General features: G+C 41.5%; 1 protein-coding gene across 1 annotated transcript in view; it reads left to right on the top strand.

The window, feature by feature from the left end:
* The window catches only part of GRK7 (G protein-coupled receptor kinase 7), a 40345-nt gene extending 16902 nt beyond the window's left edge, over positions 1-23443 (top strand). Inside the window, exons 3-4 of the mRNA XM_055570363.1 lie at positions 10458-10732; positions 23110-23443. Of these exons, the coding sequence (XP_055426338.1) occupies positions 10458-10732; positions 23110-23443 (609 nt within the window). The remainder of the gene's footprint in view (positions 1-10457; positions 10733-23109) is intronic.
* The last annotated feature ends 395 nt before the right edge of the window (positions 23444-23838 follow it).

The following is a 23838-nucleotide window of genomic DNA, read 5'->3' as shown; positions in this document are numbered from 1 at the left end:
CTTCCTAAACCCTATGAGGTCTGATGCTTGATATCCTGAATGCTGGGCATACTGTGTTTTGCCTGACCAGGTGTTGACAGAATGAACCCATCCAACGGCACTATAAAACCATAGCAAAACAAAACAAAATGAATCAAAGAAGAAGTTAAACTATACACAAAAACCTCCACTGAGTTCTGTTGCTGCTGACACTTGGGTGATCCCTACAGCCCTCGCAATGGCAGTTCTGGTCATACGGACTGGAAAATGATTGTTTTGATGCCATAGAGACTGATGTGCGGGGGCCCTTTGTAACTGCAGGAGTTAAACTGAGCTGCGAGAGGTCAGCGTGGCTGGACCCTGCCCCGTGCTGTTTGGCCCGGTCTCTCCTCCCACCCCATTCTGAGGAGGCAGTTCACATGCAGAAGACAAATGGCGTAAAGGGCAGGCAATTAATTTTTTCAGCTGGAGGCTGTGATGGAATTTGGGTGCTTAGACTCTGGCGTGCACTGCTAATTCCATTCTTCTCCTCTGTGAAATACCTCCACTCTGCAAGGGGGTGGTGCCCTTCAAAATTCCATCACTGATATTTTCTGCCTTTAGGGCCAAGAGGTAAATTCGTTCTTCAGTCACTAAGTCGTGTCCGACTCTTTGCGACCCCATGGACTGCAGCACACCAGGCTTCCCTGTCCTTCACTATCTCCTAGAGTTTGAAGACTTAGTACTTGGCAGATGGGGAGAGGGAGGGAGGACACTCTAGAGGGAGAAAAAGAAATCCTGAAGGGAACTTGGAAGAGTAAGAAAAAGTTACCTCAGCCATTTCCACAGAGGCAATGTAGTGTAGTAGTTCACAACGCAAGCCTGTGTGTAAATCTTGGGTGGGTGACCTTGGGCAAGATTTAACCTCTGTGGGTTAGTTTTCCAGTCTGCAAAATGGGCGATAAAGTAGTCTCTATCTCATAGGGGTATCATGAAGAGTAAATAAGAAATTCACAGAAAGCATTGGAGAAAATATTTAACGTGTAATAAACACTCAATACCTATTTCCCATTATTAATATTTCCAATTTTTCTCCCAGTGTGTGTCTCACAATCCTTTGTTCAGGACGGACTGGCATATGCTCTCCACTTTTACCCTAAAGCTTCTCCCAATCAACTGATGTTTATCCAGTGTCCTGATTAGTGATTTTAATCCTTCAAGTCACTTGCCTCTGAAATCTGCTCATTGGAAGCTTGCCACACACAGAGCAAGCTCACAATAAATGTAACCAAGTAGAATTTACCCATCACCACCATCTGAAGTGCAGTAGGATGTGGTTTATAGTCTTTTTTTATGCCTCTCCCACTCCAGCTCAAGAGATTGAACAGAGAGAAGCCTGACCCAGGAACTTGTAGCCCAACTCAGAGCTGTAGAGGATGAAATACTACACACAGGGAGACCTTTAGCGGCTTTCCATCTCAGCACCCATAATAAGGGCAAGCAGACTGAGACCTCTCTTATGGAGTATTAGAGGATCTCCCTCTGGGGACACTGAACAGCCTAACAAAAAAGGTCTACAGGTGAGATCCTTGATGACATGGCTTGGCATAATCACCCTACAGTGAAATCCAACAGTTGACAAGCTTTTGTCAACTTTTTGGTGTCACACTGTTAAGCATAAACAAAGATCGTTTGTCACTTGAAAAAAATCATCCAAAATGAAAGGCAGTGCCAAAACAAACAGAAGAAAGAAACTTGTAGCAAACAGGAACAATTCAGGGAGTAAAAAAGAACATTTTTTAAAACCTACAGTTCTTATCTTTGAGATTTAAGGGAAGATATTGCATCCATGAAACAGGGATTTTCAGAGAAGAAAAGGACATTTGGAAATAAAATATGTGTAAATATGTCTGCAGAACAGCATGGATAAATCTCAAAAAACATTATGTTTAAAAGAGAAGTCAAACACAAAGGAGAATCTATCTTACGATTCCATCTATATGAAATGCAAGACTAATTGATGGTGACAGAAATCAGGAAGTGGTTGCCTGGGAAGCAGGGAGGAGAAGGAACCAGAAGGGACACAAAGTAGCTTTCTACGTGAATGGAAATGTTCTTTATCTGGTTTGGGTCCTATTTGTGTGGATGTAGTCAATTATCAAAATTTATTGAACCAACAGTATAAGATCTATGCACATTATTCTGTGTTAATTATGTTAATAAAAACATATTTGCAGAAATGAAAAGTTCAGTAGAAGTTTCTAGATCTAGCTATCAACTTACAGGAAACACAAAGAACAGAGGAACATGTTAAGTGACATCACAGGAATGCAGTTAGCAAAGTCTGACTGTGGGAAACTCTAGAGTTTAACCAATTTTTTTTTCTAATAAAAACTTGCAGGGGGGGTTGGTGAGGAGAGACAGAAAAAATTAATTGTCACAGAGATTTAAGAGACATATCAATCACATTGTGTGAACCTTGTTTGAATCTAAATTTAAACAAACAATTTAGAGGACAAGTTTACTGAACAATAGGGAAAGTGTAAACATGTCCAGATATTTGATAATATTCAAGAATTATTGTTATTTTTAAAGTGAGATAATGGTGTTTGTAGTGCTTTGGGTTTGTTTGCTTTTTTTTTTTTTAAGTGACCTTATCTTTTAAAGATTCATAGTGAAATACTTCAAGTAGTATCTGAGTAGTAGAGTGGAGGGCAATAAGAGTAAGTAAGGACAAAAGAAACAAGATTCATCATGTGTTGATAACTGTTAAAGCTGGGAGTAGAGTACACTGGGTTTATTATTCTAGTGTCTTTTCTTTTGTGTGTGTTTGAAATTTCCCATTAATAAAGTACTTAAAAAAAAATAGAAGAGTTAGAAGAAAAACTGAGGAAGTCTCCCAGATTAAAAAAAGAAGGAAAGAAAAAGACAAAGAGATGGAAAATAGAAGCAAAAGATAAGAAACACAAAGAATAAGTTCAGATTTAAAGAGACAGAGAGCAGGAGAGAGAGAAGAAAGAAAATGAAAGGAAGAAAATGATCAAAGAAATAATTTGAGCAAATTTCATGATACTGACAGCCATTAGTTTCTAGACTGAGAGGCCAGCCAGTAGCCAACACGGGATGAAAAATACCCCACGCCAAACCCCAGCATAGAGAAATTTCATGAAGCTGGTGTACCGGCTCACAAACCTCACACACTGACAGTCTTCACTGATGCCTCCTTTTTCTCTCTCTCTTGGGCAGTACCCTGTTGGCACCACTTGTAGGCCAAGTTGCTCCTCCACTTTTAGAACCGGATGAAACATCATACTTTGGTATGATGTGGGACCTGCTTTTCAGCACGACTGCTGAGGGTCTGGATAACATATCTGGGTAGACAAGCTAGCTTCAGCGTAACTGTCTTTTTCTTTCATGCTTTAACAATTCTGTTTTTTATTATATTTAGTCATGATATAATTTCAAAATACAATTAAACATTTACATGTCAGAGAATTCAAAATAACATTTTCAAATTGAAATATAGTTGGAATTTCCCTCGTGGGCCAGTGGTTAAGAACCGCCTGCCAATGCAGTGTACACGGGTTTGACCCCTGATGTGGGAACTAAGATCCCACATGCCACAGACTACTGAGTCCTTGGGCTGCAACTAGAGAGTAGCCTCTGAGCTTCACAACTGGAGAACGTCCACACACAGCAATAAAGACCTAGTGGAGATTAAACTTAAATAAAATTTCTTTAAAAAATGAAATATAGTTGATATACAATATTATGTAAGTTATAGGTGTACAATATAGTGATTTTCAATTTTTAAATGTTATGCTCCATTTATGGACTTCCTTGATGGCACAGATGATAAAGAATCTACCTGCAGTGAAGTAGATGAGGGTTCAATCCCTGGTTCGGGAAGGCCCCCTGGAGTAGGAAATAGCAACCTACTCCAGTATTCTTGCCTGGAGAATCCCATGGACAGAGGAACCTAGCAGGATACAGTCCATGGGGTTGCAAAGAGCTGGACAAGAATAAGCAACTAACAGGTCAGGAAGCAACAGTTAGAACTGGACATGGAACAACAGACTGGTTCCAAATAGAAAAATGAGGATGTCAAGGCTGTATATTGTCACCCTGTTTATTTAACTTATATGCAGAGTACATCATGAGAAATGCTGGGCTGGAAGAAGCACAAGCTGGAGTCAAGATTGCCGGGAGAAATATCAGTAACCTCAGATATGCAGATGACAACACCCTTATGGCAGAAAGTGAAGAAGAACTAAAAAAGCCTCTTGATGAAAGTGAAAGAGGAAAGTGAAAAAGTTGGCTTGAAGCTCAACATTCAGAAAACGAAGATCATGGCATCTGGTCCCGTCACTTCATGGCAAATAGATGTGGAAACAGTGGCTGACTTTATTTTGGGGGGCTCCAAAATGCCTGCAGATGGTGATTGCAGCCATGAAATTAAAAGACGCTTACTCCTTGGAAGGAAAGTTATGACCAACCTAGATAGCATATTCAAAAGCAGAGACATTACTTTGCGAACAAAGGTCCGTCTAGTCAAGGCTATGGTTTTTCCAGTGGTCGTGTATGGATGTGAGAGTTGGACTGTGAAGAAGGCTGAGCGCCAAAGAATTGATGCTTTTGAACTGTGGTGTTGGAGAAGACTCTTGAGAGTCCCTTGGACTGCAAGGAGATCCAACCAGTCCATCCTAAAGGAGATCAGTCCTCGGTGTTCATTGGAAGGACTGATGCTAAAGCTGAAACTCCAGTACTTTGGCCACCTCATGCAAAGAGTTGACTCATTGGAAAAGACCTTGATGCTGGGAGGGATTGGGGGCAGGAGGAGAAGGGGATGACAGAGGATGAGATGGCTGGATGGCATCACCGACTCGATGGACATGAGTTTGAGTGAGCTCTGGGAGTTGGTGATGGACAGGGAGGCCTGGCGTGCTGCGATTCATGGGGTCGCAAAGAGTTGGACACGACTGAGCGACTGAACTGAACTGAAGCAACTAACACACACACACATACTCCATTTATAGTTATTATAAAATATTGGCTATAATTCCCAGTGTTGTACAATATATCCTTGTAGCTTATTTTATATTTAATAGTTTGTGCCTCTTAATCTCCTATCCCTATATTGCCCCCTGCCACTGGTAGCCACTGTTTGTTCTCTATATCTGTGAGTCTGCTTTTTTGTGGTTGCTGTTGTTATAATCACTTTTTGTTGTATTTTTTTAGATTCCACGTATAAGTTATAGCATACAGGGTTACTATTGACTAATGGCAATGGGAGATGAGAGGGAGCTGGGCAGACAGATGCCCCTCTCCTGTGGTTCCTCCTTGTGACCCTTCTGGAAGAGTCTCATGTACCCATTAAACTAGAAGCCAGTGTGGTAACATCTGACATCACATTCCCCTGCCCCTCTTTCCTTTTTTCCCTGTGCGTTCTTTTTTTTCTATATAGTTTTATTTGTTTTTGGCTGTGCTGGCTCTTCGTTGCTGTGGGGGCTTTTGTCTAGTTGTGGTGAGTGGGCTACTCTTCATTGCAGTGGCTGGGCTTCTCTTGTGGTAGCTTCTTTTGTGGAGTGTGGATTCTAGGGCACAGGCTCAGTAGTTGTGGCGGCCGTTTTAGTTGTTCCTCGGCATGCGGAATCTTCCCAGATCAGGGACTGAACCCGTGTCTCCTGCATTGGCAGGCAGATTCTTTACCACTGAGCCACCAAGGAAGCCCTCCCTGTACATTCTATTATGCAAACTTTCAAACATATAGAGAAGTTGAAAGAATTCACAATGAGCGCCTGTATACCCATTACCTAGATTTTACCATAGACATTTTAAACAGCTTTCAGTTCAGTTCAGTCGCTCAGTTGTGTCCAACTGTTTGTGACCCCATGGACTTCAGCACGCCAGGCTTCCCTGTCCATCACCAATTCCCGGAGCTTACTCAAACCCATGTCCATCAAGTCAGTGATGCCATCCAACATGTCATCTTCTGTCGTCCCCTTTTCCTCCCGCCTTCAATCTTTCCCAGCATCAGGGTCTTTCCTAGTGAGTCAGTTCTTTGCATCAGGTGGCCAAAGTATTGGAGTTTCCGCTTCAGCATCAGTCCTTCCAATGAATATTCAAGACTGATTTCCTTTAGGATGGACTGGTTGGATCTCCTTGCAGTCCAAGGGACTCTCAAGAGTCTTCTCCAACACCACAGTTCAAAAGCATCAGTTCTTCAGTGCTCAGATTTCTTTATAAACAGCTTTATTGAGATATAACTTATTTTTTTAAATATTCATTTGGCGGCACTGGCTCTTAGTTGCAACATGTGGGATCTTTTGTTGTGGCACGTGGGCTCAGTAGCTGCGGCTCATGGGCTTACTTGCCCTGTGGCACGTGCAGTCTTAGTTCCCTGACTAGGAATCAAACCCACGTCCCAAGCAGGTTCTTAACCATTGGACCACTAGGGAAGTCCTGAGATATAATTTAAATACATAAAATTGACCCATATAAAGTGTACAATCCAGTGGTTTCTAGTATATTCACAGATACGTGAACATTATCACAGTTTTAGAATATTCTCTTCACCCCTAAAATAAACCACCTGTCAATTAACAGTCACTCTCATTCCCCTTCTCCCAACCTTGCACACATGCGTTCCTGTCCAGTTGCTCAGTCGTGTCCGACTTCTTGCAACTTTATGGACTGTAGCCTGCCAGGCTCCTCGTCCATGGGATTCTCCAGGCAAGAATACTGGAGTGGGTTGCTATGCCCTCCTTCCTGACCCAGAGATCCAATCCTCATCTCCTATGTCTCCAGCATTGCAGGCAGATTCTTTGCCTGCTGTGCCACCTGGGAAGCCCGTTCCCAGTCTTAAACAACCACTAATCTACTTTCTGAATCTATGGAATCACCTATTTTAGACACTGCATATCAATGGAGTCATACAGTAAGTGGTCTTTGGTGACTTGTTTCTTTCACTTAGCATAATGTTTTTAAGGCTTATCCATGTTGTAACATTTATCCATGCTTTATTCTTTTTTATATAGTATTTCATTGTATATTATTAACATTTTATATGTGCTTTATCACCTGTCCATCCATCTATCCTTCCCCCTATGGATCCATGAATCCATCTTATATCTTTTATGTATTTCTGTTTTTTTAAGTCTTTCCACAACTCTCATTGCCTTTGCCCTGCACACCTTTCAATACAACTCATGTCACATTATCACATGGCCACCCTGGGAGCAACAGAGGCCGGGAGATGGAGCACTTAGCCTTCTGGCTCTACACAGAGGGACGAAGAGAAAAGGGAGCCTGGGAATGGATTTTTGTTACCTTGGCAGACAGCATTTCTCAATTTCGTCCACATCTCCCCCTCCAGATTCCCCTCCCACCATTGCATCTCACAGATCTTATATTCTAGAAATCCAAAATTCTTAAAGTTCCCTGGGCACCCCACATTTTTCTGGACTCCAACTCTTGCACTCATCCTTTCCCAGACAACCTTCTCTGTGTGACAGGTTCTTTCCTCCTAATTCAACTCAGCTGTCACCCTTCAGTGAAATATCCCCAGCACACAAACACACACACACACACCCTCTGGCCTCCCTTTGTTTGCTTTCCACTCCCATTTTGGCATTGACCCTCCTTTATTGAATTAACCTTTTGATCTGTCTCCACCAACCTGTAAATCCTCAGAGGCAGGGGCCAGGCCTTGTATATCTTGGTATCCCTAGAAATCACTGCAGGGGTGGCTCCACAAATATTTGTTGGATATTGAATGGAAAACGTCTGGTTACCATTGTTACTACTGTTTACCTGCCAAACATGTTTTGGGGCATGCAGGAAAGGAGACTTGGGAGTAAATACCTGGCTAGATACAATGATGAGTAAGACTATATCCTGGGCCTCAGAGGACCTTCAGCACCCTTTTGTTCTGGGCAGATGTAACACTGGACAAGATGCCAGGACAACAGATGTAAACTGGTACTGTCCCGGGCAAACCGGAACATAAGGTCACCCAAATTATATGTCCACGTCTATGAAAACAGCAGTGCCACGCTGACTCATGAGCAGCCTGTCAGACCAGTCACTTCCAGAAGTTTCTTGCACGGGCCAATTACTCCTAATCAGTGCTTGGGTTATTCGTGTTTTTCATTGTTATTATCCATGTAAAAAAATCACCCATGAAATTTAATATTCCTAAGGTAGTACATACATTGTGCACATAAAAGAAACATATACTTGGGCTTCCCTGGTGGCCCAGTGGTTAAGAATCCGCCTTGCAATGCAGGATACATGGGTTAGATACCTGGTCCGGGAAGATCCCACATGCCACAGAGAAGCTAAGGCTGTGTGCCACAGTGACTGAGCCCACGGCCCCATGAGCTCCGCACACCATGGAGCTCGTGTTCTGCAATAAGAGAAGACTCTGCAACTAGAAGCCCACCCTCCACAACAGAGAAAGCCCATGCACAGCAATGAAGACCCAATGCGGCCAAAAATACATTGAAAAATATATATATATATACTTATGCAACCAGACAGAAAAAAAATCACCCAATGAACGACAAAAATGTTTTTCAACCTTTTCTGATGTACTGAATTCACATTTACAAACAGTATGCAAAACCCATTACATATATGCACTTTTTGGTATTAACATGTGACTCTGGTCTGTTGTCTTTACTGAAAGGCATTGGGTGTTTCCAGCCTGTGGCCATAATGGCACTATGAACATCTTGATGTAGATTCCTTTCCCTTTCTTCTGAGTCAATTCTTTGAGCTACTTGCTCCAAGTGACCTGGTTCTGGAACGAGAACGGTAGATACATCTCATTATTGCTCTGTGTCTAACCGCTCTCCTGAAAATCTGAGTCAAATCACAGAGCACATCTGTTTCTCACAGCTCTGTCAATAATTGATGTTTTCATGTTTTCTGTATTAATAGGTGCTTATTGTCATTTAGGATGTTGTTAGCATTTTTAAGTGCTGCAGAGGTTATACATCATACTTTAAACAAAAGCAGCTTAGTTTTTGTGAAAACACATTCTAATATAAATATATACATTATAATTATAAGATATGTTGCAGGTATTCGTTAAGTATTTGTTGAATGAATGAGTGAAATTATGCTGAGTTACAAAGAGACAGATGCTGTGTGATTCCACTTATATGAAGTACTGAGAATGGTCAATTCATAGAGACAGAAAGTAGAATGGCAGTTGCCAGGGCTTGGGGAGTGGGGGCAATGGGGAGTTGTTTAACAGGTACAGAGTTTCAGCTTTTAAAGATGAAAAGAGTTTAGGAGATTCATTGCACAATGTGAATGTACTTACTAGTTGAACTGACCATTTAAAATGGTAAGATGGTAAATTGTGTATTATGTGTAATATATATATATATGTGTGTGCATGTGTGTGTATGTCTTTGTGTGTGCTCAGTTGCTCAGAAATATCCAACTCTTTGCAATCCCATAGACTGTAGCCTGCCAGGCTCCTCTGTCCATGGGATTTCTGAGACAAAAATACTGGGATGGGTTGCCATTTCCCTCTCCAGGTGATCTTTCTGACCCAGGGATCGAACCTACATCTCCTACATTGGCAGGCAGATTTTTTTACCACGGAGTCACCTGAGAAACCTGTTAAAAAAAAAAAAAAATATATATATATATATATAAACCCAATGATCATTTGGTATATATTATCAGTAGCAGTGTGCCTGTAATATATAGTCATTCATGTTAAATGAAGTTTCATGTGTGGAATTTTCTGATTTAAAATATTTGTGTTAATTTTTCATTGCAGAGACAAATAGGCAAAGATGGCTGATAATAATATCATCACATGCCAAATAGACTAAAAAGCTCTTATACAGATACTACTATGTGAGCATCCAATATTATCATTAAAGAGCTCTACCTTTTAAAAAATCATGCATCTAATTTTCTATTATCTTTGAATGAAAAGCAGAAGCACAATTTAGGGGCTCTTAGCAACAGCCATGTGAATTTTTCACCTAAGGATGAAGTGAGGAGACTAAAGAGTCTGCTGCTGCTGCTAAGTCGATCAGTCGTGTCTGACTCTTAGCAACCCCATGGACTGCAGCCTACCAGGCTCCTCCATCCGTGGGATTTTCCAGGCAAGAGTACTGGAGTGGGGTGCCATTGCCTTCTCTGAAAAGAGTCTAGGTTTGATTTTGATCAAGAGATCAAAATCTCTTGATTTTCCCACTTCAAGAGTCACAATATCTCTCTCCTTAATAATGCACTCCAGCCAAGTCCTCTTAATGTTTCATTGGCTAAAATGGATTGCGTGGCTTGCCCTGACTACACCAGAGGCTATTGGGAAAGTGGGGGAATAGAACAGGTTAGACACATGGCCACTCCAAGTAAATTAGGGTTCCCTCAATAAGGAAAGAGAAGGAGAATGGGCACTGGGAAGGCATCCGCCGTGTCTGTTACACTCACATTAGTGTTTGCTTTGTTTTTTGCTTGGGGCATTACAGGCTGGAACCAATGGTTATATGGCTCCTGAAATCCTAATGGAAAAAGCGAGTTATTCCTATCCTGTGGACTGGTTTGCAATGGGATGCAGTATTTATGAAATGGTTGCTGGACGAACACCATTCAGAGATTACAAGGAAAAAGTCAGTAAAGAGGATTTAAAGCAAAGAACACTGAAAGAGGAAGTCAGATTCCAACACAGTAACTTCACAGAGGAAGCAAAAGATATTTGCAGACTCTTCTTGGCTAAGACACCAGAGCAACGCTTAGGAAGCAGGTAACTATTATATAAAGACATGATTGGTGATGTCAGCATTGCCACAGGGATTTGGAGAATACTTTGGATTGATGATAAGGCCTTGGTATTAAATAATAGCAGTATTTTCTTATTATTTGCATATTGTGTGGTTAAGTATTTTCAACACTTTCAAATACTAGAAACACTTGATGTCCAACAGTCTCCAAAATACATTTTAAAGTGAAAAGGTGAGGTGCAAAGCAGCATACATTAAAAAGAAGAAAAATAATACATAATTCAAATAGTTGCATAGACTATTTCAAGCAGAGTATACAAGGAATATATAGGATCGATTGAATTTATTTCTATTTTATCTTTTGCCCACACTGTGTGTCATCAGTTCAGATCAGTCACTCAGTCCTGTCTGATTCTTTGCGATCCCACAGACTGCAGCACACCAGCCTTCCCTGTTATCACCAATTCCCAGAGCTTGCTTAGACTCACGTCCATCGAGTCGGTGATGCCATCCAACCATCTCCTCTGTCGTCCCCTTCTCCTTCCGCCTTCAATCTTTCCCAAAATCAGGGTCTTTTTCAATGAGTCTGTTCTTTGCATCAGGTGGCCAAAGTATTGGAGTTTCAGTTTCAGCATCAGTCCTTCCAATGAATATTCATGACTGATTTCCTTTAGGATGGACTGGTTGGATCTCCTTGCAGTCCAAGGGACTCTCAAGAGACTTCTCCAAACCACAGTTCAAAAGCATCAATTCTTCGGCACTCAGCTTTCTTCACAGTCCAACTCTCACATCCATACATGACCACTGGAAAAACCATGGCTTGGACCTTTGTCAGCAAAGGAATGTCTCTGTTTTTTAATATGCTGTCGAGGGTGGTCATAGCTTTTCTTCCAAGGAATAAGAGCCTTTGAGTTTCATGGCTGCAGTCACCATCTGCAGTGATTTTGGAGTCCAAGAAAATAAAGTCTCTCACTGTTTCCATTGTTTCCCCATCTATTTGCCATGAAGTGATGGACTGGATGCCATGATCTTTGTTTTTTTAACATTGAGTTTTAAGCCAGCTTTTTCACTCTCCTCTTTCACTTTCATTAAGAGGCTGTTTAGTTCCTCTTCACTTTCTGCCATAAGGGTGGTGTCATCTGTGTATCTGAGGTTATTGATATTTCTCCCTGCAATCTTGATTTCAGCTTGTGCTTCATCCAGTCCAGGATTTCTCATGATGTACTCTGCATATAAGTTAAATAAACAGGGTGACAATATACAGCCTTGACGAACTCCTTTCCCAATTTGGAACCAGTCTCTTGTTCCATGTCTGGTACTAACTGTTGCTTCTTGACCTGCATACAGATTTCTCAGGAGGCAAGTAAGGTGGTCTGGTATTCCCATCCCTTGAAGAATTTTCCACAGTTTGTTGTGATCCACACAGTCCAAGGCTTTGGCGTAGTCAATAAAGAAGAAGTAGATGTTTTTCTGGAATTCTCTTGCTTTTTCTATGATCCAACAGATGTTGGCAATTTGATCTCTGGTTCCTCTGCCTTTTCTAAATCCCGCTTGAACATCTGGAAGCTCATGGTTCACGTACTGTTGAAGACTGGCTTGGAGAATTTTGAGTATTGCTTTGCTAGTGTGTGAGATGAGTGCAATTGTGCAATAGTTTGAGCATTCTTTGGCATTAACCTTTGGGATTGGAATGAAAACTGACCTTTTCTAGTCCTGTGGCCACTGCTGAGTTTTCCAAATTTGCTGGCATATTGAGTGCAGCACTTTCACAGCATCATCTTTCAGGATTTGAAATAGCTCAACTGGAATTCCATCACCTCCACTAGCTTTGTTCGTAGTGATGCTTTCTAAGGCCCACTTGACTTCACATTACAGGACGTCTGGCTCTAGGTGAATGATCACATCATCATGGTTATCTGGGTCATGAAGATCTTTTTTGTATAGTTCTTCTGTGTATTCTTGCCATCTCTTAATATCTTCTGCTTCTGCTAGGTCCATACTGTTTCTGTCCTTTATTGTGCCCATCTTTGCATGAAATGTTCCCTTGGTATCTCTAATTTTCTTGAAGAGATCTCTCGTCTTTCCCAAAATATTGCTTTCCTCTGTTTCTTTGCACCGATCGCTGAGGAAGGCTTTCTTATCTCTCCTTGCTATTCTTTGGAACTCTGTATTCGAATGGGTGTATCTTTCCTTTTCTCCTTTGCCTTTAGCGTCTCTTCTTTTCTCAGATATTTATAAGACCTCCTCAGACAACCATTTTGCCTTTTTGCATTTCTTTTTCTTGAGTCTTGATCACTGCCTCCTGTACAATGTCATGAACCTTCATCCATAGTTCTTCAGGCACTCTATCAGATCTAATCCCTTGAACCTATTTGTCACTTCCACTGTATAATCGTTAGGGATTTGATTTAGGTCATACATGAATGGTCTAGTGGTTTTCCCTACTTTCTTCAATTTAAGTCTGAATTTGGCAATAAATAGTTCATTATCTGTGCCATTGTCTGCTCTCAGTCTTGTTTTTGCTGACTGTATAGAGCTTCTCCATCTTTGGCTGCAAAGAATATAATCAATCTGATTTCAGTATTGACCATCTGGTGGTGTCCATGTGAAGTCTTCTCTTATGTTGTTGGAAGAGGGTGCTTGCTATGACTAGTGAGTTCTCTTGGCAAAACTCTGTTAGCCTTTGCCCTGCTTCATTTCGTACTCCAAGGCCAAACTTGCCTGTTACTCCAGGTATCTCTTGACTCCCTACTTTTGAATTCCAGTCCCCTGTGAGATGGTGATGGACAGGGAGGCCTGGCGTGCTGCGATTCATGGGGTCACAAAGAGTCGGACACGACTGAGTGACTGAACTGAACTGAACTGACTGATGATGAAAATGATATCTTTTTTTGGGTGTTAGTTCTAGAAGATCTTGTAGGTCTTCATAGAATCGTTCAGCTTCAGCTTCTTCAGCATTACTGGTCGGGGCATAGACTTGGTTTTCTGTGATACTGAATGGTTTGCCTTGGAAACAGACAGAGATCATTCTGTCATTTTTGAGATTGCACCCAAGTACTGCATTTTGGACTGTTTTGTTGACTATAAGGGCTACTCCATTTCTTCTACGGGCTTCTTGCCCACAGTAGTAGATATAATGGTCATCTGAATTAAATTCACCCATTCCAGTCCATTTTAGTTCACTGATTTCTAAAATGTCGATGTTCACTCTTGCCATCTCCTGTTTGACCACTTCTAATTTACCCTGATTCATGGAACTAACATTCCAGGTTCCTATGCAATATTGCTCTTTGCAGCATTGAACTTTACTTCCATCACCAGTCACATCCACAACTGGGTGTTTTTTTCACTTTGGCTCCATCTCTTCATTCTTTCTGGAGTTATTTCTCCACTCTTCTTCAGTAGCATATTGGGCACCCACCAACCTGGGGAGTTCATCTTTCAGTGTCATATCTTTTTGCCTTTTCATTACTGTTCCTGCGATTCTCAAGGCAAGCATACTGAAGTGATTTGCCATTGCCTTCTCCGTGTGTCATATGGGATCTTAGTTCCCCAACCAGGGCTCAAACCCATGCCCTCCGCAATGGAGGCACGGAGTCTTAACCACTGGATAGCCAGGGGAGTCCCAGGATTAACTGACCTAAAAAGAGAGAAATTGAGAGAGCTGGCGACAGGGATACAAAATAACAATTTTCATTCAGTTCAGTTCAGTTCAGTCGCTCATTCGTGTCCGACTCTTTGCAACCCCATGAATCGCAGTATGCCAGGCCTCCCTGTCCACCACCAACTCCTGGAGTTCACTCAGACTCACGTCCATCGAGTCGGTGATGCCATCCAGCCATCTCATCCTCTGTCGTCCCCTTCTCCTCCTGCCCCCAATCCCTCCCAGCATCAGAGTCTTTTCCAATGAGTCAACTCTTCGCATGAGGTGGCCAAAGTACTGGAGTTTCAGCTTTAGCATCATTCCTTCCAAAGAAATCCCAGGGCTGATCTCCTTCAGAATGGACTGGTTGCTTGAATTTTGAGCTATGTGAATAAATTATTACTCAAAAATGAGTAAAAGTAAAACTTAAAATAAAAGCCATTAGTACAGATAGCCATAGTTCTGGGAAATTCTGCCCCTTTTAAACATCTCGGTAAAATATCATCAATCAGTCAATAGATATTTAATAAGTACATATGATGTTGCCAGGTATGTTATGTACAGTTGAAATTAATTTTGAGAAAAGTCATTTTATTGCTTACAATGGAATAATAAGATCAAGATATTTTAGAAGAAAAAAATTAGAAAAGCTGACCTGTGATAGCACCCTCGGCAGCAAGTAATTGTGTTATGTAGGGGGAAAATCAAGATTTTTCGAGTCACAGAGATAGACTCACATCCCAGCTCTGCTACATACCGGTCATTTTATCCCCAGCAATTGAATTATTTTCTCTGAGTCTCAATATCCTAATATATAAAATGAGATTCTTGTGGGTGTGATGGTTAATTTTATGTCTCAACTTGACTAGGCCACAGTACTCAGATATTTGATCAAACATTATTCAAGATGTTTCTGTGCAGGTATTTTTAGGCGAGATTAATATATATACACATGAGTAAAGCAGGCTATTCTTCATTATGTGAATGGGCCTCTTGCTGTCCAACTGAAGGCCTTAATAGAAAAGAACTGGCTTCCCTGGGAGAAGAGGGAATTCTGCCAGCAAACCATCTTTAAACTTGAACTGCACCTCTTCCTTGGGTCTCCAGCCACACAGCCTACCTTGAAGAATGTGAACTTGCCAAACCTCCACAGTTGCCTGAGCCAGTTCTTTAAAATAAACCCCTCTCTCTCTCTCTTTATCATATACATATTTCTGGGAGAGGAAAGAACTTTTCTTCAACCCTCCTTAGGTTTAGGAATGGAGGCCTGAAAATTAAACTGCCAAAAGATGATTAACAAGAGACAGATTTTTATTTATGTTCATACATGGAGTTCACAGAAAATTGTGGCTAGGAGGCAGTTAGAATTTCAGGCTTACACACCATCCTAATAGGGAAGGTGGATGGGGAGAAGGTTACTTACCAGAAAACATGATTTCTTTGAAATGGTGGGGGAAGGGCACTTATGGGAGAGCAGTTGACTTTTAGGAAAGATAAATGGCCCTTAGGAGACTAGATGGGAGATATGATATCTTTGTGACAATGTCTATTTACGTGTGGTGCTGACTTCTCTCAGTGGTGATAAGAGTCAGTCTTTCCTGATTTCAAAACTCTGAAACTCCTGGGGAGAAGATTTATGAGTTAGGTATTTTTCCAAGGCTCTGCTTATCTTAAAGGCAGACAAGGGGACTTCAAAACCTGCATCTATTGACTCTCAAATACCTACAGCACAGATCAGTTGTGTCCGATGCTTTTGACCCCATGGTCTATATAGTCCATGGAATTATCCAGGCCAGAATACTGAAGTGGGGACCTGGGTTGGGTAGCCTTTCCAACCCAGGGATCAAACCCTGGTCTCCCGCATTGCAGGCAGATTCTTCACCAGCTGAGCCACAGGGAAGCACAAGAATACTGGAGTGGGTAGCCTATCACTTCTCCAGCAGATCTTCCCAACCCAGGAATTGAACCGGGGTCTCCTGCATTACAGCCAGATTCTTTACCAACTGAGCTATCAGGGAAGCCCAGTTTTTATGTCACTGGCGTGCATTCTGGACCCCTTCAACATCCTTTTGGTTCTGTTTTTCTAAAGAACCCTAACTCACTCAGTGGGATATTTTGAGGCTTAGATATAATATATGCAAGGTTAGATTCTTTACCGTCTGAGCCAACAGGGAGGTTAGATATAATGTATGTTAGGAATCATTCAATAAATGATAGCAATTATTAAGTAGTCCTGAGTGATATCAGATGTTTTAACTCACCTATGAGCTTATGTGTCTTAAATTACTTGGATTGAATTTTCAAAATCTAAAAACATATAACAAATAGAAAGTTACAACCATAAAGTAATATGACTGATTTTTAAAATTACCAAAACTTGGGGGGTGAAATTAAAATCCTCTGAGTAGTTGTCATGGAGACTCTAGAACAAGGCTGCCTTAGCATACAGTGCTTTTGTATGGAGGCAAGCTTTTGATTTTTGACCTGATTTTTTAAAACAGTGAAACAAAATGTATTTATAATGACTTTCAAAACATTTCAAAGATAACCAAACTTACAAAGGAGTATTTTGAAATGAGATGAAACCCAACATTGATATGAAGTAAAATGTGGAAGTGATTTTCTTGTGTAGATTTCAACATGGTTGTATTAATGTGGTCAGAATAGGCCATGTTGTGATAACAGGCAAATCCCAAAGTCTCAGCCGCTTTAAACTAAAGTATTATTTCTCATTCACACGAAGTCCTTTATATGTCCAGTGGTTCTCCAGCGTATTTCCTTTCAGAGCGGTGACTCAAAGCTCCAGGCTACCTCCATCTTTCAGCTCCACTGGAACTTGTGGTTTTCAGTTGCTATGGCAACACAGGTGCATGTAGAAAACCTGGGAGCTTTATCCTGCCTCAGACCCACTTCACAGGTCAGTTCAGACACACTTCTGTTAGCCAGAAAGAATCCTTGGGCCCTAAGAGCCAGGAGGCTGTCTCGTATTGCCTTCTATCTGCCCAGGAAGGAGGAGAGGAGAACTGAATACGGTGACCACTGATCATCTCTACCATCCTGGATTTCAAGCACATGCAGGGGGTGGGAAGCGGGGGCGGAGTGTCAACAGTGGCCAAGGCACTGGAAGAAGTGAACAGTCTCTTTAGATCACCTCCCTGAAGGGAACACGACCCACTTGTTGTGTTTGAATAAAAATCTATCTCAATACTTTATAAGCACACTTTGAATCTATAAAATAAAACATTGACCAACCTCTTTAGGAAAACACCACCTTAAAGCACCATATCATGGCCTGAAGCTGCTCTGTCAAGCGAAACCTTTTTAAAAAGCATCTGTTGTTGAGACTGTTTTGAATAAAAGCTGTTTACAACATTAGAAGGCATATAAAAACCAGCTGTTCAGTCAAAGAGAAAACCTTCCAACATTTTCATTTCAACTCTTTGTATTTTTTAAACATTCATTCAGACGAGATAACGTTTGATTACTGTCGTGGGCATCCTCCAAAGACAGCAAATGCCTAGACAGAGTGTTACACAGCGGAGAAGTCAAGTGCCCCCTCACTGTTGCATTCATGAGCATTTGAAAGAAATTAAAAACCCTGCTCTTTTAGACATCACTCAAGGGAATCTCCTCTTTTGCCTTTATGTGGGGTTTGTGAGTTAATTTTGCAGAGAGGCCAAAAACTTTTTTGACACAGGGACTCCAGATAGAGTCAACTATGGTGTTTTCCAATAAAATAAAAAGTGAAGACTTAAGTACTTTGCAGGATTTATTCTGAGCAGATAGTGCAGACAAGGACAAATAACCATGTAAGTCTCTGACTTAAGCGCTTCTCCAAGACACAATTTCAGGCCAATTCAGGTTCTTGGCAGACCAAACCCCACAGTGTGGTCCTTGTGTATGGGCAACTGGTATCTTTTCTTCAATGACTGTTACCAAAAAATCCATTGTAATCTGTGTGGGGCTTGGTAACACAAGGGCCCCTGTCACTGCTCTGAAATGTATTTAATAAGCAGAAGTCTCCCTGGAGCTGCTCATTTGGCTATTAGAAAAGGTGCTGTTTCCTTCAATAGCCTCTTCTATTGGTCCATTGGGCACAGCATGATGATGGGTCAAAAGAACCCTGAGCAGGGACTCCCTGGTGGCCCAGGGGTTAAGATTCCCACTCCCACTGCAGAGGGCCTGGGTTCAATCCCTGGTCAGGGAACCTGGAGCTCCCATGAGACAACTAAAGATCCCATGTGCCGCAACTAAGACCCAGTGTAACCAAATAAATAAAACTTAAAAAATAAAATAAATTTTAAAAGAGCCCTAAAGAAAGCTGCCAGGGAAATGTTTAAGAGTCAACTGACCTTCACACTATTTCTAATTACACAACTGAGGCTAAACATCACTCATGCCAAAGAACCAAGTGATCAGCCCCGTGGTATCCTAGACACAGAGGGAAAGGAGCAGAAGTTGGAGAGCCTAGTCTTCTGTTGTTAGCATCAGCAACCAGAGGCATTTATTGGAAAGGGGCAAAAGGCATGTGCCCTGCCTTCTAGGGGCATCTGGTGGGAGATGTTGAGGAACATGAGGAAAACCTCAACGTGGCCCATCGTTTCCTTGTCTATCTGTGACTAGTTGCAAAAAAGGCAGCAGTTGGTCATTCTTAATGGACAAACCATGGCCATCTGGGCCTAGTTAAGATGTTAGTTGAGAACTGTACATTTGGGGGGACTTCCCTGGTGGTTCAGTGGCTAAGAATTTGCCTTCCAATGCAGGGGACACAGATTTGATCCCTGATCAGGGAATTAAGAGCTCACATGCCATGGGGCAACCAAGCCAGAGCACTCTAGAGCCTGTGCATTGCGACAAGATTGCCTGTGCCACAAGCAACTAAGAACCAACGCAGCCGAAAAAACTAAATAAATACATATTTTTAAAAAGAGACAATCATTGCCGGGGTCACTCCGAAGATTCGCACCACCAGCACCTTCTTGACAGGGGCCTGGGTGAGGGGGGATTGGCAGATATCCAATATGGGCAGCTGGTATCTTTTCTTCAATGACTGTTACCAAAAAATCCATTGTAATCTGTGTGGGGCTTGGTAACACAAGAGCCCCTGTCAGTGCTCTGAAATGTGCATTCATTCATCAATGAAAAAACTGCATTTTTAAAATTATACATGATTTTAAAACTATACATCATTCTACTGATGCATGGTGCTAATGTCTGCTATACAGCAAAGTGATTCAAATAAGGTAAGGTGAAGTCGCTCAGTCGTGTCCCACTCTTTGCGACACCACACGCTGTAGCTTAATCAGGCTCCTCCGTCCACGGGATTTTCCAGGCAAGAGTACTGGAGTGGGTTGCCATTTCCTTCTCCAGAGGATCTTCCCGACCCAGGGTTCAAACCCAGGTCTCCCACATTGTAGGCAGACGCTTTACCGTCTGAGCCATCAGGGAAGTCAGTTATACATATGTAAACATATTCCTTTTCATATTCTTTCCCATGATGGTTTATTACAGGATACTGAATATAATTCCCTATGTTACCCAAAAGGACTGTGTTGTTTATCCATTCTATATATAACAGCTTGCATCTGCTAATCCCAAACTCCCCACCCACCCACCCCCACCTCTTGGCAACCACAAGTCTGTTGTCTAGATTTGTGAGTTTCTTTCTGTTTCCTGCATAAGAAAACTCTGCATCTTGATGTGAAGTTGAACTTGAATGTGAACTTGAAGCTCGGCAAGTTCCCCATGGTTACTGAGCCCCTGGGCGCTCTCCTTTATCCAAGTTAAATCTGCTCAGAGTGACTTTAAAGGTGCCCTCTTGACCTCTGGTACAGTGCGTTCATACCTACCAGCAGCCATCAAGGTGGTACAAGCTCCTTTCTCATGGCACCTGGTCCCATCCTAACTCCTCTGTTGTCTTCAAGACACACAGACCTGAGGTTCATTCCTAATATACTTGAATAGAATTTTAGCTCTAGTCTAGTTCTCACACATTTAAAATCTATCTGATACCAACCCCCATTTCTTTTTTTTAATTTTATTTTATTTTTAAACTTTACAATATTGTATTAGTTTTGCCAAGCATCGCAATGAATCCGCCACAGGTATATCCATGCTCCCCATCTTGAATCCTCCTCCCTCCTCCCTCCCCATACCCTCCCTCTGGGTCGTCCCAGTGCACCAGCCCCAAGCATCCAGTATCGTGCATCGAACCTGGACTGGCAACTCGTTTCATACATGATATTATACATGTTTCAATGCCATTCTCCCAAATCATCCCACCCTCTCCCTCTCCCACAGAGTCCATAAGACTGATCTATACATCAGTGTCTCTTTTGCTGTCTCGTACACAGGGTTATTGTTACCATCTTTCTAAATTCCATATATATGTGTTAGTATACTGTATTGGTGTTTTTCTTTCTGGCTTACTTCACTCTGTATAATAGGTTCCAGTTTCATCCACCTCATTAGAACTGATTCAAATATATTCTTTTTAATGGCTGAGTAATAGTCCATTGTGTATATGTACCACAGCTTTCTTATCCATTCATCTGCTGATGGGCATCTAGGTTGCTTCCATGTCCTGGCTATTATAAACAGTGCTGTGATGAACATTGGGGTACACATGTCTCTTTCCCTTTTGGTTTCCTCAGTGTGTATGCCCAGCAGTGGGATTGCTGGATCATAAGGCAGGTCTATTTCCAGTTTTTTAAGGAATCTCCACACTGTTCTCCATAATGGCTGTACTAGTTTGCATTCCCACCAACAGTGTAAGAGGGTTCCCTTTTCTCCACACCCTCTCCAGCATTTATTGCTTGTAGACTTTTGGATCGCAGCCATTCTGACTGGTGTGAAATGGTACCTCATAATGGTTTTGATTTGCATTTCTCTGATAATGAGTGATGTTGAGCATCTTTTCATGTGTTTGTTAGCCATCTGGATGTCTTCTTTGGAGAAATGTCTATTTTGTTCTTTGGCCCATTTTTTGATTGGGTCATTTATTTTTCTGGAGTTGAGCTGTAGGAGTTGCTTGTATATTTTTGAGATTAGTTGTTTGTCAGTTGCTTCATTTGCTATTATTTTCTCCCATTCTGAAGGCTGCCTTTTCACCTTGCTAATAGTTTCCTTTGTTGTGCAGAAGCTTTTAATTTTAATTAGGTCCCATTTGTTTATTTTTGCTTTTATTTCCAATATTCTGGGAGGTGGGTCATAGAGGATCCTGCTGTGATGTATGTCGGAGAGTGTTTTGCCTATGTTCTCCTCTAGGAGTTTTATAGTTTCTGGTCTTATGTTCAACCCCCATTTCTTGAATATACTTCAATAAAACTGACTGAACAACAACAAAAGAAAAAGAGAAAAAAATCGTTTGAACCTGATACCGCAAAACAGCTCCCCTACTTTTTAAAACATTTCTTGAAAACTTGGACTTAAGAAGAATCAAGAGGGGACTTCCCTGATGGTCCCTCCTCATTCCTCCTCAAAATGCATAGGGCCCAGATTCAATTCCTGGTTGTGGAACTAGATCTCACATACCACAACTAAAAAAATATATACCATATGCTGCAACTAAAATATGGTGCAGCCAAATAAATTTTTTTCTTTAAAAAAAAAGAACCAAGAGAAGTGTATGGTAGACCACCCTTGACATAATCCCCAAAGATCTCCACCTCTTGCTGTCCACACCCTTGAGTAACCCCTTCCCTTAAGGATGGGCTGAGCTGACTGACTTGCTTCTACTAAATAGAATAGGGTAGAAGTAATGAGATGTCACTTCCAAGATTAGGTAATAAAAAGAAAAGGCTTACATGGTGAGGAGGGTACTTTCCAGTAACCATGTCAGTGAACTTGGAAGCAGATTACCCCTATCACTGACCCCCTAGTCAAACCTTCAGATGAGACCACAGCCCTGACCAATAACTTTACTGTGATGTCACTAGAGACCTTGAGCCAGAAGTGCCTGCCTGGTTTATCCAAGTCTAGATACTTGCCCCACAGAAACTGTGAGATAATAGCAAATGTTTATTGTTTTAAGTCACTAAGTGTTGGGGCTATCTGTTACACAGCAAAAGATAACTAACACAAAAGGTTACACAACTAGAAACACACTTTCCCCCCTTATTATAAGGCAAATACCAGAATAATTTATAGCATTGGGAAGAAGGGCTTGAAAACAAATAATGAAAGTCTTGAGTATCAAATGTATGCTCATTTATGCTACTAAAAATTGCTAATGGGTTATTTTAAAGTCTTTAAAGATTATTGTGGCAGTTGGGGGAGGTAGGTGGGGTTCTTAGAAATTGTGTCATATGAACAGTAAGGAGATATGACTGCTATCTTTTAAAATGTAAGTGGTGATCAGGTGAGGAAAGACATGCTTAACTTGTTCTCCCTAACCCTGAAGGACAAAGCAAGAGGATGTGACTGGAAGTTGTAGGCAAGCAGGTTCCGGCCCCACTGAATTTTGCTGGTGTTTCCGTGAAACACCATGAACAAAAGTCATGCCAACTGCTTGACTCTAAAAATTATATCTAAAGTGAAAGTGGTCTACAAACAATGAAAATGCTACTGAATGCATATGGTAGAATTGTGGGGTGATTTTTAAAGATGTTATTTTTCTAAATTATTCTTTTTATATCATCTTTGCAATAAGAATGAAATTAATTCTAGGAAAAGAATACCACATGCTTTGTATTGCTAGAAGAGTTCCTCTTTGGGTTTGTTACTATGTCTCAGGCTGACCATCTCCTTTCTTCACAGAGAAAAGTGTGATGATCCCAGGAAACACCATTTCTTCAAAACCATCAATTTTCCTCGTCTGGAAGCTGGCCTAGTTGAACCTCCATTTGTGCCAGACCCATCAGTGGTTTATGCCAAAGACATCAATGAAATCGATGATTTCTCTGAGGTTCGAGGAGTTGAATTTGATGATAAAGATAAGCAGTTCTTTCAAAGATTTGCAACAGGTGCTGTCCCCATAGCTTGGCAGGAAGAGATTATAGAAACAGGACTGTTTGCAGAATTGAATGACCCCAACAGGCCTGCAGGTTGTGGGGAGGGTTCATCCAGGTCTGGCGTATGTTTGTTATTATAAGTTATTATCTCTACCAGACCAGCAGCAGGAGTCTCAGCTGACAGAATCCTTGAATGTTCTTAATACATGAAATCTGTTGTGGAAGACTGATCAATCAGGAGGGGTACCTCAACTACAGAACAGTTCAAAAGACAAATGAACTCACCACTAGGACATATTTGCTCTCCTTCCTTCCCTCCTTTCCTCCCTTCTTCTTTTCCTCCCTACCTTACTTCTTTATTCTTTCTTTCTTCCTTCACAAAGAAAAGTACAGTCTCGGTTTTCACTGAGTGCTGGGAAAAGGAGCCCTCAGATTTGTTTTGATAAAGTAAAAGCCTGAGCCTTCACCATCATGCCCTTGAAAATGACGTCAAGTCCTAGGAACAGAGGATGGAGCTTTGGGGTATGCTCAGAAA

This window comes from Bubalus kerabau, chromosome 2 (assembly GCF_029407905.1).
Source record: "Bubalus kerabau isolate K-KA32 ecotype Philippines breed swamp buffalo chromosome 2, PCC_UOA_SB_1v2, whole genome shotgun sequence".
NCBI classification, from domain to species: domain Eukaryota; kingdom Metazoa; phylum Chordata; class Mammalia; order Artiodactyla; family Bovidae; genus Bubalus; species Bubalus kerabau.
This window is presented reverse-complemented; position numbering and strand designations above follow the sequence as displayed.